Source organism: Manacus vitellinus, unplaced genomic scaffold (assembly GCF_001715985.3).
Source record: "Manacus vitellinus isolate BGI_N305 unplaced genomic scaffold, ASM171598v3 scaffold_15_pilon, whole genome shotgun sequence".
NCBI classification, from domain to species: Eukaryota; Metazoa; Chordata; class Aves; order Passeriformes; family Pipridae; genus Manacus; species Manacus vitellinus.
Window position 1 is genome coordinate 8,814,258 of NW_021939122.1, and position 16,119 is coordinate 8,830,376.

The following is a 16,119-nucleotide window of genomic DNA, read 5'->3' on the forward strand; positions in this document are numbered from 1 at the left end:
ATGTGTCACCGTGTTCGTGACCGGGTTTTACGGGGCGGCGGTAACGCGAAACACCTGGACGGCGGCACCGCGGGCGCGCACGGCGCGGGGGGCGCAGGCGGCTGGGGGCAGAGGGCGCTGGGCTGCACTGGCTTGTCCTCAGGCCCGTGCGTTAAAGTAAAATAATAATAAGAAGAAAAAGAAATAAAACCCAGAACCCCCCAGTGTCGGAAAATGAGCAAATGAGTGCTTCCAAAACCAGTGACAAGTGCCAAGTGATATTTCCACCGCACCCGTTACCTGCGACAGACACCCTGATAAACAGAAGATTCCCGATTCCTGGGATGGTTATTTCAGGCAATACATAGACCAATCCATGATTTATAAGTAAGTGAAGTACAGAACTCTTTTCTTTTCTGCCATCACTACGTGTACCTGCCTCGTTTCTGCTCTTTAAACTGAGTCTCACCCATAACGGCACCCTCTGTGACACTGCAGACTTCAGAAGAGTTACAACAGAGATGGATCATTCCTAGCCGCAAAAACTGTGTTTGGCAGTACAGAATTAGTGAGCGATCCAGCAAAGTCCATCTTCTAACAGCTGGAGTGAGCTACCAGCAGCGTCATTCCCTAATGCTACAGGGCACTTTCCGAGAGGATCCAGCCTGCAGCCATTCCATCCCTTCCCATTATTGAAAATATTTCAAGACTCTTCCAAGAGAGGTGAGGCCACAGACTTGAACACCTTCCAAGGAGGAAATAGGAGGGAGTTTACCTCTCTGAATTTCCTAGTGCCGTGGAAGCCAGACTGCTGCAGACAGAGGCTCTGCACGTTGCCGGGTGATGTCAGTTGGTGCTGCCTTCTTCCAGATAACTCATCTGTTAGATATTTGCTTCTTACATCTTCCTCCTCCTCACCATCATGATTTGATTTAATAAATGAGTTACAACCGTAATAAATATTAAGGCAAGTCAGTCATAAAGGCATTCATTAGATGTAGCAGAACAAGACAAATCTTGGTCTAAAAAGGGGTGGACAACATGTGAGCTATTATTCTCAACAGAGCTACATCTCTACAATTTTGCCAAATTTAAATCATACAGGTGAAAAAAAATTATATCCTAAGGGAATATGCATCATGCTGAGTATGTTTGAGGTTTCAGGAAAACTGGTTCAGCTGTTTCTGAGCATTGGGTTAGAGGAAAGCAGATTTTTTTTTTGTTGACCTTTAGACATCCTTGCTTTGCACTGAAAACCTGCAGTGTCCCACCACAAGGAAAACTTCAGGAGATGAAAGCAACCAGCAAAAAGTCAGCTAGGGTTGCCTCTTCAGTTCTTTCTTTGGTCTTTTACTCGGGGTTGTGGCTTACAGTCAGGCAAAATAAAGATCCCAAACCTCTGCAGAGAGTCACAGACAACTCATGAATGTTTAAGCCACCCATAGGCTTGGTTTACCTTTCTGATGATTTGAAGAGTTCTTCTTTCCTGACACTGAACATGTGTGTGTGTAAGACGTGCTGCCACCAGCAAGTGCTTTTCCTATATGCTGTCACCAGCTCTGAGGGGAAAAAAAAAAGCTACAGAAAAGTAATGGTGCTTTTGAGTCTTGTCAAGGAATTCCAAGCCACTACATGACAGACCCTCAGGGGAACGTATTGTTAAGGTGCTTCCATTTCCTGCAGCCCCCAATATCATTAATATCTCTTCTGGGATACCTTGACTTGCAAAGCGGGATATGCAGCATTTATGGCTCTGTGGTAAAAGGAAAGAACACATGGCCCTGTACTATAAACACAGTGTAATACCACTTTCTTTCTGGACTGGGCTGTCTCAGTGATTATAGTGATACCAGTATCTCTAAACCAGTTTAATTCAGCTGAAGTGTGACATAATTCACCGGAGTTTTCTTCTGAGTTGTGAAGAGGCATCCTGTTAAACTACATAGACTGTAATGTTTTATGGAATGCACTTTTCTAGTCCTTCCTTGGTCTAAAGACTTTCTTAGCTGACCATTATGAGAATGTGGTGAACAATGCTATGAAAAACAAACCAATATATTGTTCCTTACAGGCTCATATTTCCTATATATCTGCCACCAAAGTGAGCTATTTTGAATCCTTCCTGTAAGTGTGACTGAAAGCTGCTTGGTTAATTATATTTATTTGGGATGATGGTAACTGTAACATGTTAAAACTTCTCTATATTCTTATGTGTTGGCTACACACATAAAGATTACACCCAAAACCATATATAATTCCCAGGGGCTGAGCTGTCTCTCACATCTTGCACAATCATTTACGTAAGTGCAAGCTGAATATAAAATGCTGCTAACACAGACTGCTGGCTACTGTACACCCACTCTGTGTTGATATAAATGACTATAACAAGATACCAGACAATGGAGAATCTGCCTAAACTGCAGTGATGACAAAACATCCTCTTTTTTTTTTTTTTACAGAGTAATCAGAATACAAAATATTGTGTATTTCAAAGAGGACTCACGCAGCAAGATTTTTCATGGTAACAGTTCCAATGGGTCCAAAGTACACACAGCTAAATTTGATGTCAGTAGGAATTAGGTATGAATAGGGAGTGTTACTTAGTTATTTTTGTTAATGTTTTCCAGAGCTTACACATTCACTCTACATTTTTTAGCAAACTTTATCATTTTGGCATCATAAAATCAATGCCTAGATAGGTTTGTTTTATCCGGAGCAGATACCCATGCAGTTGCTGTTAATAGCCAAATATAGAAGCTTACAATAACCATCTAGCTAACTATTAATGGTTGTTTAACAGTGGGGTTAGAAGGATGGATCTGAAATCTGTCTTCATCTGAAAAATAGATTGCTAGACTCTCAGGTGCAGAAACTCTTCAAAGGCTTAATTTTCATGGGTAGAAGCCAAAATACTTGGGTAGAATTGGCTCTAGAAGGCTAGAGGAGGAATTGCCTTAGAGACAAATTCAGAACTTGTGTAATGGGTTTGGAGTCCATTGAAGTTGATGATTTCCATAGGCAAATCATGTATTTTTCATAACAGAATGACAGAATATGCCTTGATGGTTGCACGTGAAAATATCTCATAAAGTACTATTAAATGGCAGAAATGGAAGGAATAATAGCTTTTCTCTATGGCAGATATCTCCCCTTCTCTCTCTTGCCCCTGAGCTGAGGTCTCCCAATAGTGGAAACTGCGTAGCCCAGAATCAACTGATAAAAGAGCAGCATTAGACACAGACAGTACCCAGCCTCGAGTCTCTGAGTCCAGGGGAGCTCATTGTTTCAATTATTCTCTGTTAGTTTATGCCAGAGGTGTTGGGAGAGTTACTGCTGGGTCTGACGACACTGTGGAGTTTCTTTACTGTGGCAAAATCTGTGTCCCAGAGCACTAGTGGCACTTTCAGCTGCACAGAGATTATTTGTCACATGCTGCTGAGGACTTCTGCTTTGTGACAGGGACTCGACACTGTTGGTTCTCTAAAATGATGTGAGCTCGAGCTGGCTCAGAGGAAGGTATAGGTGAGCATCCTGCATTAATCTTTGCTGTGTCTGGTTTCATTCACCCTCTCCAGCAATAATCACCTGTCAGGCAAGTCACTGTTCAAGTCCTTTCAGAGTCTGGAAAACAGGGGAATGCTTTTGCAAAGCTGCAGGCTTTCTCATGCTCCATGAGATTATTCCATAGGCTTTTGGAGTTTTTTATTTTTCTTCCCTGGAGTCTGGTCAGGAAATTTGTCTTGCTTGAGCTATTGTGTACACAGCAAAGCTATATGCTTTGCTTCTCTGTATCAGCAGTGCTGGTTGTAGAAACCTGTGGAAATGCTTGTGCAGCTGAGAGTACAGTTCTCCTGATGGGTATGAAGTCAGGCCAATAGCAAACACAATTACTCCTGAATAGAAACTGGGACAATATATGCTGGGATGACAATAACTACAACACAACTTGGACTCATTATACTACTTCTGGTAAAAGCAAAACAACAACAAAAAAATCCTCTCTTGACATGAAAATAAATATGCCAATACAAAATCTGTATATATCTAAAATCTGTATTCAAAACATTGCAGTTCTTTCCTAAGACTTTAAGGACTGGGTTTGACTAACCTTCAGAACAGCTGTTCTTTCTCAGTCCTTCCTTAGTTTGACCATAAACTTACGCCATCCTAGTAATGGGGTCTGAAATTGTAGGTGTAGACATAGAAGTTTTAGTGTTGCAGAATCTAAACCATAGCCCAGATGTCTCCTTGAAGTCAAACCATGACATCAGAGCCCAACCTGATACAGATGCTAATCCAAATCTTGACCTCTGACCTTACTTTGTTTATTTTAAAATGCATACTTCAAAACATTACCTCAAAATTAATATAAAAAGATGTAAATAGGTGCCTGAATAGTATCCTCAGCCAACGGACAGGTGATACACAGCTGCTGAGAAGAGGCAGCTGGACTTCAACCCAGAGCTTAGTGCTGCATCCTCATCGATGGACAGCTTGTAGCTGTGCAGCTCAGCTGCTGAATTAGAACAGTAATTCAGAGGCAGATCTACAGTCCACACTCCTGCACCTACATCTGCTGGAGCAGACACATGCAGGAAATGCCTGAAGAGGGATCCTGCCCCACCTGGGGCTCCTCTTCCCCAGCACTGTCAGTGAATCCCCACCATTCCAAAGCATGTCGGCTTCCAGGGACTCCAAGGCAGCAACAGGCAATGCAGTTTGTGGGGGTCATTCATACAAAGTTAGGCAAATGAGTCACATGCCAGTCCACATGGTTCTTCACGTGTCGAGGTACAGCCAAAGATATAATCAGCATGGGAACAAAAATGGGCTTTTTAAAATCTGTTCAGACTCACTGGATGCATAGAATATTTGGAAAGAAGATGCAGAAAGCAGACTGCTAACCAGGACAGGCTTCAGAGATACTGTAGATAGTGGGAGAGACCCATCAATTACAGAATCAGAATCTACCAAAATTATTCCTTGTATAATATTACCAACATGTACTAGAAATTCACTGGAGAAATACCTTCCTATTAGAAGAATGGATTCTATGCTGCCCTCTGTGTAGTTGTGTGTAATCTGTCTTTGTGAAATACATACATTTCCAGTAGTTTTCTTGAAAAGGTAATACAAATTAACATTTTAGGATTAATTAACATTATATGATCAATTAAAACTGAAGGTAGAGATAACTCACATTTAACCTTTGAAGAATATCTGACAATCTGAGAGGAACTGTGAACCCTTCTTGACTTTTGCCATTACATGACCTTCTAGGAGGTTTGTTCTTGAAGAAAGGAGGTCTTTTACAGTCTCAGATGAACTGAAAATCTGACCATAAGTAAAGGCAGGTTTAATTGGACTGTGATTACAGAATGTAGTCAGAGCACTCTACTTTTGAAGATAAATAAACAATTTAATTTTAAGTTGTGCCTAAACTGAGCTGTCACTGCATCACTTAATTTCTGCGGCTTCCTAAACTGCTTTTCTATTGTTTTTGCCTCTTTCACATTATGTTACATTTCCCTCAGGACTGAATCTATTGGTAGACATGACATTGCGCTTTATGTAGCCTCCATAGCACCCATTTGACACCTGTAAAATATTAAACTGTAAGAATGTGTGTAAAAGTCAGTCAGCCAGGATAAGTGTGTTCTATAGATAAATGGGTTTGTTTGGGAGAGAGCACCACAGCCTGCCTAAGCCTCTGTCTGTATCACTTAAGTGTAAATTCCTAAAGAGTCAGGATGCTGTAGATAACCATAAAATCACAGAAAACAGCAGCAGGAAGTCCTGTTGGCCAGGTCTGCCACACAATGCACGCTCCTCAAACTCTGCTGCAGTTGAAACTGTTGCAATCCAATGCACTTTCATTTTTTGCCTGTTGCATTTTCTTCATATTTGGTTCATTTGAACATGTCGGTTTCACTGCGGCTTTCATGACATGAATAACAGTTCCTTAGAAATAGAGACTGTGAATAAAGCTCAGACAGGATCAGCCTTTGCATATCTGCCTACACCTCAGCTTAGACTCCAGATAACACCTAAATCAAGGTCCTGCCAGCTTTGCCACAGACAGTAGTGTGAATGGGACTTGAACAGTTCTTCTGAATACAAGCAACAGAACTGTTGCTTATATGTCTTCTGACACATAAGCAACAACTTCAATGGCACCAACTGTGCCTGCTTCCTTTGCCATGAGTAGGTGGCTCAGGTGCCTCTTCGTAGTGAGGGCGATGGCACTGATGACTTTGTGCCCACATTTCTCTCTACTGGGTGAGAGCATCATAACCTGTGTGCTCCTGGCAAGCATTAAGTGCTGAGAAATGGGGCAAAGCTGGGAGTGACTAAGTACTATTGTTACATTTTCTTTCTGTTAAGCCTGTCATTACTTACGCTGCTCTCTTGTCGCACATTAACCTAGTTCCTCTCATTCCTGAAGGCTTACACTTAAAACATTAGTTGACAGTTGTTATGTCACTTTACTCTCTAAGCCTTGGTTAGCAAACTCTATGCTGTCAGCTCTTTGTACTTTTTCTCATCAGGCAGTTCTTCCAAGCATATACCTACAGTTGACTCTTCTTCTCTGAATTTCCTCCACTTGGCTTCCTGGTAATGAGGTGCAGAGAACTGCACTCACCTTTTCCAGATGCTACCACACGTCAGTTCCAAGAAGAGAGACTCACTTGCTCTTTCCCTGTGGTGTGTCTCCATAAGAACCCCAAATCATATTGACATTTTTAACTGTCACATCACCTGGAAAATTCAAATGCAAATTCAGAGGCCCTCCTTGCTCAGCACAGCAGTCCGCACACATTTTCCGCCCTAAGTGAAAAGGAAGACCTTGGACCTGGTCTTTCTAACAAACATTGCCATTTCTGTAGGGAGCTCAGATTGTTTTCTAACTCTTCACACTAATCAGGTAAATTGGCTTATTTATGACAGGGAGAAGAGCGATAGGAAGTACTAACTAACCTTGTACTGGTGGTCAGAGTAAAGCAAAAACAAAGCCGATTTCCAGTTCTCTGTGCTGAGGCTGATTTTCCATTGTCATTCCACATTATCTTCCCATTTAAGGCTGCCCATGCAATTCTGTCGTGCATCCTGTAATTCTGTTCTAGTAGGTTTAAAACAAACAAAAGGAAGTACTTTTTCACACAGTGTATAATTAAATTGTGGAACTTGTTGCCATGGGAAGCACTGGATGCCAAAAGTACAAAGGGTTTCAGAAAAAGAGAAGATAAATTAATGGACGATAGGTACACTGATGAGTATTAAACACAGTAGCTTACTCCACAGCATTTGGCTCAGGAAGCCCTTACACTGCTGTTTGATGATGGCAGGAAAGGATTTCTCCACTGGTGACTGTTTCTCACACAGTTCCCCTCAGTAGCCTCTTCTGGTCACTGACAGGAAGAAGACATTGGAGTTAATGGCCTGTCTTAGTAAAGCAGCTCTAATGCTCCTTTCCTAACGAGATGCACAGATGTCAACAGATGCCTATAAGTTTAAAAAATGTAATCTTAAGCCAAAAATTGGCTCCAACACTTTTGAATTCCTCTTTGGACACTTTTATCAGATCTAATCCAGCTGATATTATAACATGATGTTTACAGCAAAGTGTAAGTGTAAGACTGAAACGGGATATTTTACGGCTTCAGTATGGCTAGGTTTATTGGCCCAGCCAAAAGTTTGATTTTGCAGATATTACAGGTTGGATCAACTTTATTGGGGACTAATGTCAAGAGGAAACCTGTTATCTGTGCTGTGAAAGTTGTATCTGCTCCTGGAGCTCTCTCCCCTCACTGAACAAATGCTCCCACTGGCCAGCATGGTGCCATCTCTTCTTGTTGACTTTGCTCTGTAATTGCTGGTTTATCAGTCTCTCCTCAGACTTCTCAATTTGTCCTGACTGACAAGCAAAATGAGCAGAGCCATACAGGCACACAGAGAAAGGAGAGAATGGCAGCTGGTGAGGAAGGAAAGGAGGGCAGGCTGGTGAGACAGGGAGTGAGCCCTGGCCCTGTGGCTGCCACTCTTGTCTGGGCAGAGAGCCTCTCCCCACAGGCTGCACCAGTTGCTCCAGTCCATGAGGGAGGGAAAACTGGCCCATAAATCTGATAGCATCATGAGTTGCTTTCATTTCTTGTTCTGTGTGTTTGGCTGCAAAATGTGTCATCTGATTTCATCTGTATGGCTTTGTCATTGAGGTTTCTTTCTTTCATCATTTAGATTGACAATATCTCACTTCGGTCATAGCTTTGCTTCCAAACTTCTCTTGCATTAGCTTAAACTGTGTGTAATTGCCTTAGTTACTGCAGAAAAATTCACTCAGGCATGGTAATGAACAGACTGAAGTGATTTATTTCTATTGTTGAGAAAGCTGTATAAGTTTATCTACATTATATTGTTAAAATGCATGCAGTTAAAAGCAAGAAAACAGTCAGTTGCTGAGGCCTGCCTCATTTGAAAAGTAATGACAATGCAAGAGGGTCAAATTCAGAGGCTTCATTTTCTCTTTGTCACCAGAAGCCCCAAAGCACAGAACATTTTCTTGGATTTTGAAGAATGTTTAAGATACTTTGTTTGCAGGAAGGAGAAGGTCAGAATGCACAATCTAACCATCACACGGTACTTTAACTTAAGCATCTCAATGTTATAAACTCAAATTTCCTAACCTTTGCTATAGTTCATCATCTTTTATGACAGTAGACTCTATGAAAGGAAAGCTTACATTCAAGCAAAGTGTTAGGAGCAGCACTCGTTTTCTTTTTTTGTCTGGTTGCTACTGGGGTGGAGAGCACGAACTCCCAGCGAGGGATGCAGCAGTGACTGCAGTGGCTCTGTGCTGCCAGATGGGAAGGAGAAGGCTGTGGTTCAGCAGCTCTGGACTGGAAACTGGGGCCCTGGACACCTACCTTTGACACAGTGTGCTGCTACTGGAGTTCATGTCACCACATCCATGCCTCTTTGTGTCTGTTTACCTGCTCCCTGACTGGTCTTCTAGACTAAGTTCTTCTACAGGTATGATCTGCTTAGTGCCCTGTTCAGTGTACACTGATGGGGGGACTCTTGGAATGTTCCATAATTTAAGCATTAATTATAATGCAAAAGCAGTGATCGAAATGTTCAAGCCAGGGTCTTGAGCTATTAAAGGCCACTTTATTAACCCTGTTTCACTAACAAGTTAAGATGCACCCAAGAAAATCTATGATCAAGCTTTTTTTCTGTCAATCAGTTATTAAAATACCAAACCTCAGTTTTTCCAGCGCCAATTATTCTTGTGTCTACAGACTGGGGTGCACTGTTCATGAAGCAGAATATTCCCTAGAAATAATATGTTAAAATAAACAGCCAACCTAAGACCAAAAGCAAAGAGCTAGTTCTGGACAACAGATAAGATACTCAGGGAATAACTAACATAGATAATCAGCAAATCATTCAAATTAATTAATTTGGCTCTGGCTGGCATCCCCATTTCTGCCTGAAAGCTTCAGTGAAATCCAAATAAGTGGCAGTTATCTTAATGTCTCTTCCTGTTATCTGATTTTAATGACAGCAGAGGAGAGAGGGGAAATCATGTCTTTGAACAGGATCGTGGCCTTTCATTTAAGGTAAATACTACATCAGAATGGAAACTGCCTGAAGAATGATTCTGCCTTGGCTTAGTCCTAAGCATATTAAGTACTGTATTAAAACTAGACAATATCAGGTTCTTGCAATAGCTTCATCAGCTTCACCACAAATGCACATACAGAGAATCAGAAAGTGCTATTTATGACAACCTGAAGGTGGCTAACAGGACAGTGTGAGGTGGCTGTGAAGAGTCAAAATTCAGCCAAGGCATCTGTATTTTATGTTTCAATAAATGTCTTTAACATCAAAAAAAAAATCACAATAGGAAAATTTAAAGGGAGTGATCCTTATCCCAGATTCAGCTATGTGCTTGTAGCATCCAAGTTAAAATCACCACGTCCTTGGGTTCCCATGTGGTGGATGGAGAGAAACACACAGGGCACCTGCAACAAATCATCCTGTGAGGTTCCCGTCTCTCTCCCTCACACTGGAGAGAGCAGGATACGACAAGGTTCTGATTTAGGTACCTCCATGTCGGTGCCTGAACAAACTCAGGAAGGCTGAATTCGGGCCGTGCATTGCTTTGGGAGGAAAACGGGACCGAGAGGTGGCTTGACCACAAGATGACGATGTCCACAAAGCTTCACCTGGACTTCTGAGCTCCATCAAAGTCAACCATGGCTGTTGAAGAGGTGGTGAGGATTAAACACCATCTTCTCTTGCACAGAACTACATATGGGTTTAAGATTGGGCCCCTCAGCACACAACACAAGTAGAAATAATTTCAGCTCCATGAATACAGGATCCAAACTGTGGTGGCATAGGAAGAGAAACAAAAGCTGTGCCTTGACAGCAGCTTTTGTTGACAGGCCGGGTAGGCAGCCCTCAAAGGAGGGCAGCATGAATTGCCAGCACCCATGTGTTTGCATCCTTCTCACTGTCACTCGGAGTGGGTACTCACTTTTGGCTGGATTTCTGTGGCTGTTCACACAGCAGGAATGCCATAGAAGTGAGGAATTTCTCTGTAATGCTTAGGTCCTGGCAGTGCAAGATTCGTACTTTCCCTTAGAGCAAGAAGCAAAGAGCTCTGAGGTCAAATCATCAGGAGTGTCCACCCAAGAACTACAAAGCATCCAAAATACAGTGGACACAAAATGTTTTCTAGCTCTTCTGTCAGAGAAAGTGGTTTTTGCTCTCGGCACTAAACCCATTTGCCATGTTATGAACTGAATATAACAGACACGCTGGGTCAGCATCTATGTTGCAGCCCAGCAGCCAGCCATCTCTGCTAAGCTGTACTTCTTGTGATGTGCTGCTCACGTCCTCTGTATTCCGACATCTGGCTAACCCTTCTTTCCACAAGCCGCAAAACCATCAAAGAACTGACCGCAATTAGCTTTAATAATACAAAGATACTCCAGCCAGCTCTATTTCATTAAAAAATCTCAACTTCTCGAATATTCAGTCTCCACAGTTTAGAACATCATCCTGAAGTACTTCCTCTTTCCTTCCATTACAGGTCCAAAACACCAAAGGAGCAATAACAAATCACAAGCCTGTAATGTTGTAGCAAATTAGAACTAGAAACCAAAGATTAATATTATATATATTGTAAGCATTCCGATAGAGTCACGTTTGTACTGTACAGTTCTCACATTGTCAAAGCTCAGGAATGTTCTGTCACTAGGTTTGAAGATATTACTTTAGGTGCTTTTCCAAGTCTGTAACATTTGCTGTATTCCTCCACATTTTCAAAGGATTGTACCCTGATGGACAGATGGTATTCAGGGATGGAGAGACACATATCATAAAAACAATACAATTAAAAAATATTAAATATGTTCCATGTATTCTCGTTTTTGCAAAGTCCAAATTAACTTCCTTAATAATTACTCTTTTTAATTAGTAAAACTCCCTCGGTGTCAGATTTTATTGTAGATCCAACATACTTTTCAACATAGGCTGAATAATTTAATGACAAATATGAGAAATGACAGGACAAAACTCCATTGCATTATACATTTGTATTTAGTGCTTTATTTTATTTTGTTTTACTTCTATAGCTTTAAAAATGTTTTGATTCTGGTTTATTTTAAAGAAAATAAGCTGAAAGTGAGGCTTCAACACAAACAATTTTTCACAGCAGTAGATGTAAACTGTGGAAAATAAAATGGAGGCTAAAAATGTTCAAGGACTATTAAATGTAATGGAAAGCACCTATCACTTAAATGAATTTTTGCTGCTAAGGCAGTTTTATGTTTGCTGTTCACAGGTACTAACATTTATGATAGCAACCTTTATAAAGTAAATTTAATTATCTTTATCTTTTTACAAATAATAAATTTAGTTGTCCTACAATGAAAATCAATTGTCAACATAAGCTATGGTTAACATCTAATAAAACAGCCCTCTGTAAATCCATGATTAATAAGATTGGCTTCTATATTAACTAACAGACATCATAAAATTTCCTTCCTTGCATTAATTTGTATATTCAAGGTTCATTCTGCTGGACTGAGTTTCCTAAAATAAACTGTTAGAGCAAATGAACAAAATTTTGGCGCCTATCATTATTATATTATAACCACTTAAATATGTATCTATAGCTGAATGGTTTTGAAATTAATGTCATATTTTAATTAAGTAATAGAAAATGGTGGCTATAACAAATGATAAGTGATTCACATCTTTGCTTCTTTTACCTTTTGAACATAATGACAATGCTGCTTAGGTTTTAGTTTGAGTGTTAGGGGAAACTAATTGAAATGTGAAAAACCAGTTTCCCCAAACAGTCTATATATAGCAGGCCTTACTTAAGCTCTTCTGTGTCAAAAACCAAAACAAAACATAAAAAAAACCCAAACAAAAAGAACTCCCACAACAAAAAAACCTAACCTCCTAACTCCCCCAAATTGTAATTTATTCTCTTAGAAACATGTTTACAAGTTTTTACTTTCAAACTGGGAGCAGTGGTGCTCAGATTAGCATGATGTACCAGAAGAGAGGGGATATCTGTGCCACTGGAGATTTAAAAAGTTTCTCCTCCTGTGATACACACTTTGCCTAAGGACACTGGCATGATACAGTGGCCACTGCAGTCAGTGCCAGCTTCAACTGACATTGGGTTTTTTAACAGCAGAATAACATCCTACCTATTCTGAAAGATCCCAAAGTCATTTTAACAAAGTAGGGGAAGCAGGTATGCTTGAAGTACCTGTGAAAGAACATGCAGAACAAGGGATGAAAACAACTTCCAGGCTTGCCTAGGCAAACCCTTCCAAATACCATGAAATCTTTTGGCCATAGAGACCAAACAGGGCCTTAAATTGTTCTTTGGGTTTTTTAAGAATCATTGTCAACTCAGTGTATACTTTGGAAAATGGAGATTCTGGTCCTTCATCTTACTACTTTACTATAAATCAAGTGACTGTAGCAAAATTAGGAAGACTGGACTTGCACAGTGGGGAAATCAGTTCTCAGAGAAGCAGCATTCAATATTATAACTTTAATGGATGAGGAGGAATGGAACTGTCTTACCATGTAAGACATGTAATTATTAATTAAATACATTAATGATATGTATATAATTTCTTTTAAAAATGGTAAAAGACCATATAGTCTTTTCTGCTAATTGGTATTTTTCACTTTAAACAACTTCGTTAATTAAGAAAAAAAAATTTTTAAATTAACTTCTGCCAATGAAAATACAACTCTTTATCACAAGAAAAAAATCTTCACATACTAGCTTTAGTGCTCTGGATATCGTCAGAATAAAATTATAATAAAAACTATATATATGTCAACAGGAACTGGAAAGCTCTGAAGGAATCTAATGTACTTTTATGCGATATTTTTGCTTATTTCATCCCTTCACTTGATAATTTTTAATAAAGGAAATGCACTAGTCAAGTTCAAAGTTTTAGTCTTGCCTCATTCTTTGAATTACAATGCTTAAGTTAGGAACAGAGTAAGAGTCACAAAAGCATTTCAGTATAACTAAGGAAGTCAAGGGAACATTTATATAGGTTTATTATTTTGGAGAAAAAGAAAGTAATCCAGTTAATCTCCATTATTTTAAAAAACTTGACTTTGTGCTACCTGAAAACTGAATTGTCTCAAAGTTTTAGAAAGCTGGAAATATGGAACAACTTTCAGATCTGATATAAAAATGACAGCCTGTTTCTAACTTCTTCCATGACGAGGGACTGCTAGACCAAGTATTTGCTCCTTTTTAGCTGTCTGAAGAGCACTTGTGTAGCTGTAACATGTGCCCTCCTTTTGGTAGGTAGATCCTTTTCTAGGGAGCCAAAGATGATTTGAGAAGTATTCTGAATGTAGGGATTTAAATATTCCTTTGCTGCACTCACTGTGCTCGTACTTTTAACATTTTCAAGACTGAGCTATGTAGCAATGCTGCTGTAGATGGAGTTTATGTTCAGCCTACAAGAACAGCCTACTTTGCTACTGGGTCTACATCTCACCTACAGTACCATGTCACTTAAAGCTTACTAATGCAAAGCCTAGCATCATTTATTGTTATTTAACTTTATAAAGTAGTGGCATTGTTGGGCGTACAGTTTAAAGAACATTGCCCTCTGTCATAAAAAGTAGTTAGCAACAGGGAAAGAAAAAAAATAGTAGTCAAATAGCTGTAAACACTTGTTTAAAATGTATAAATTTTAAAATATGTAGTTATTAAGTATATTTATTTTCCTGGTTTTAATGCTTTCAGACATTAGAACTCTTCCTTTTTTCCCCTTCAATCTACTTTTCATGGAAAAGGAACATTAAATTTTATTTTTCCACCTCTTTCTAGCTTTATTTTTCTTCTATCACTCCAAAGAGTTAAAGGTTTCCTCCTGTTTCCTCTGCCCATTTAACAGCTAATTGCAATGGTAACTGACACCTAACAGGAAAAAGAAAAGCAGTCTAGCAACTATGCACCTTCTCCTCACTCCTCTGTAGCCTCATGCAATTGTTTGATACCCAAAATAAAGGCAGCCATCAATAGCAGCCAGTCAGCTTAGTCTTCCTCTTTCTCTTCAAATAAACATTGCAACCCCCAACAACTCTGATGCAGAAAGTGCCCCAGCTCCCCAATTTCCAGGAGGAAGCAGGAAGTTTCCTTTCCTCCATGTCCTCCTTGAAAAGCAAGCTGGTGACTTTAATTATCTGTGCTTCTTGTGGCCCTCTTATTGCTCTCTCTGCATTTTCCCCTTTACATGCATTTAAACATATTTTTCCTTATTTCATTTCCCCACATTGCATTTATTCTATGTAAGTTGTTTGTTAAATCAAGAGCTGTCTCAGCCATTAATTTAGAATCCCAAAAATACTCATCAGGTTAATTAGAACATAGCCATATGCTACAGCCCCAGTCACTACAACTCTCCCTCGTGCTCAGCTGGATTAGGTCAGTCAGGGATTAGAACATTTTAATTACTCTGTGGAAACGGCTTCATACCATTCTTGTACAGGATGCCTTATACCAGAATAAAATCAAACCCCCATGTAAACTAGCTTGGCCCATGCCACTTTTTCCCTCTGGATTAAATCTACAATTCCGCTGACTGCATACAAGAAACAATTTTTGCTTTGTTTTTCCTATGCTCCTTTTCTTTCTGTCATACATTGTAAGCATTGCTTTCTACTTTGAGCAATGCCCACATGGTGGGGAACCCAGAAACCAGGCCAGGACAAGAATTTACTTACCAAGAGTATCTACTGGCCCTGCAGCAAAGCTCAAGACATACATTGGATCATCTTTTTCACAAGCATGGCACTTCATAAAACAACCCCTTTCCGAAGCTTGAGTATGGAATTCTCCATGTGGAAGCATAAATTCGATGTTAGCTAGCTTCTGAAACACGTTCTTCAACGGATGCTTGACAGAAAGCCTGGAAAAATCCTTATTTCCAAGTCCTGGTTAGCAGGCAGTACCTGAGCTCGGACCAACCTTTAGTGTTAGGGCCATCTAGTGGGAGAGGAGGCATGGGCAGAGAGCCCGGGACACGTTCAGCATATGGATTTTTCATCCGACTTGGCTTTCCGGTGTGACCTCTGGATACCTGGGCCAACGAAACAGTGATCGACAGGTCGTCGCCAGTATTGCAAACAAAAGACAACATGACTCTAAGGGCTGCTTTAGGAAAAGAGAAAGTAGGCAAGCAGCCTCCAAAATTCATACAGCTGTTAAGGAGAGGAGCCTGTGCCTGTACCAGGGCAAACCACACAGCCAAGGTAGAGGAGACAGTTTCAAAGAGGATAAAGACAGGAGGCACAAAATCCTTCATGATTTTGGGGAAGCAAGCCTCCTCAGGTACTGGCTATTCCAGTTGGTTCACACCAATCCTGTGAACTCTACAGGGAAAATGTAGTAGGGTGAAAGGCTTGCACGAGCCTCTCCCCTCTGGTTTAGACCATTCCATACAGCCATAGGAGCAACCCTTCAGGCTCAATTTTAGTTAATAAATGATTTCTTGAACCATCATGGAAGATTGTGCTAATATCTAGTCAGTGTTAACAGGCCCACGGTGTAAGAAAATGTATCCTAGGCCCCAG

The 16,119-nt window shown here is 40.3% G+C and overlaps 1 protein-coding gene across 1 annotated transcript in view; it reads right to left on the reverse strand.

The window, feature by feature from the left end:
* The window catches only part of HHEX (hematopoietically expressed homeobox), a 24,437-nt gene extending 8,751 nt beyond the window's left edge, over positions 1 to 15,686 (reverse strand). The window contains exon 1 of the mRNA XM_029958562.1: positions 15,499 to 15,686. Within this exon, the coding sequence (XP_029814422.1) occupies positions 15,499 to 15,686 (188 nt within the window). The remainder of the gene's footprint in view (positions 1 to 15,498) is intronic.
* Between the last annotated feature and the right edge of the window lie 433 nt (positions 15,687 to 16,119).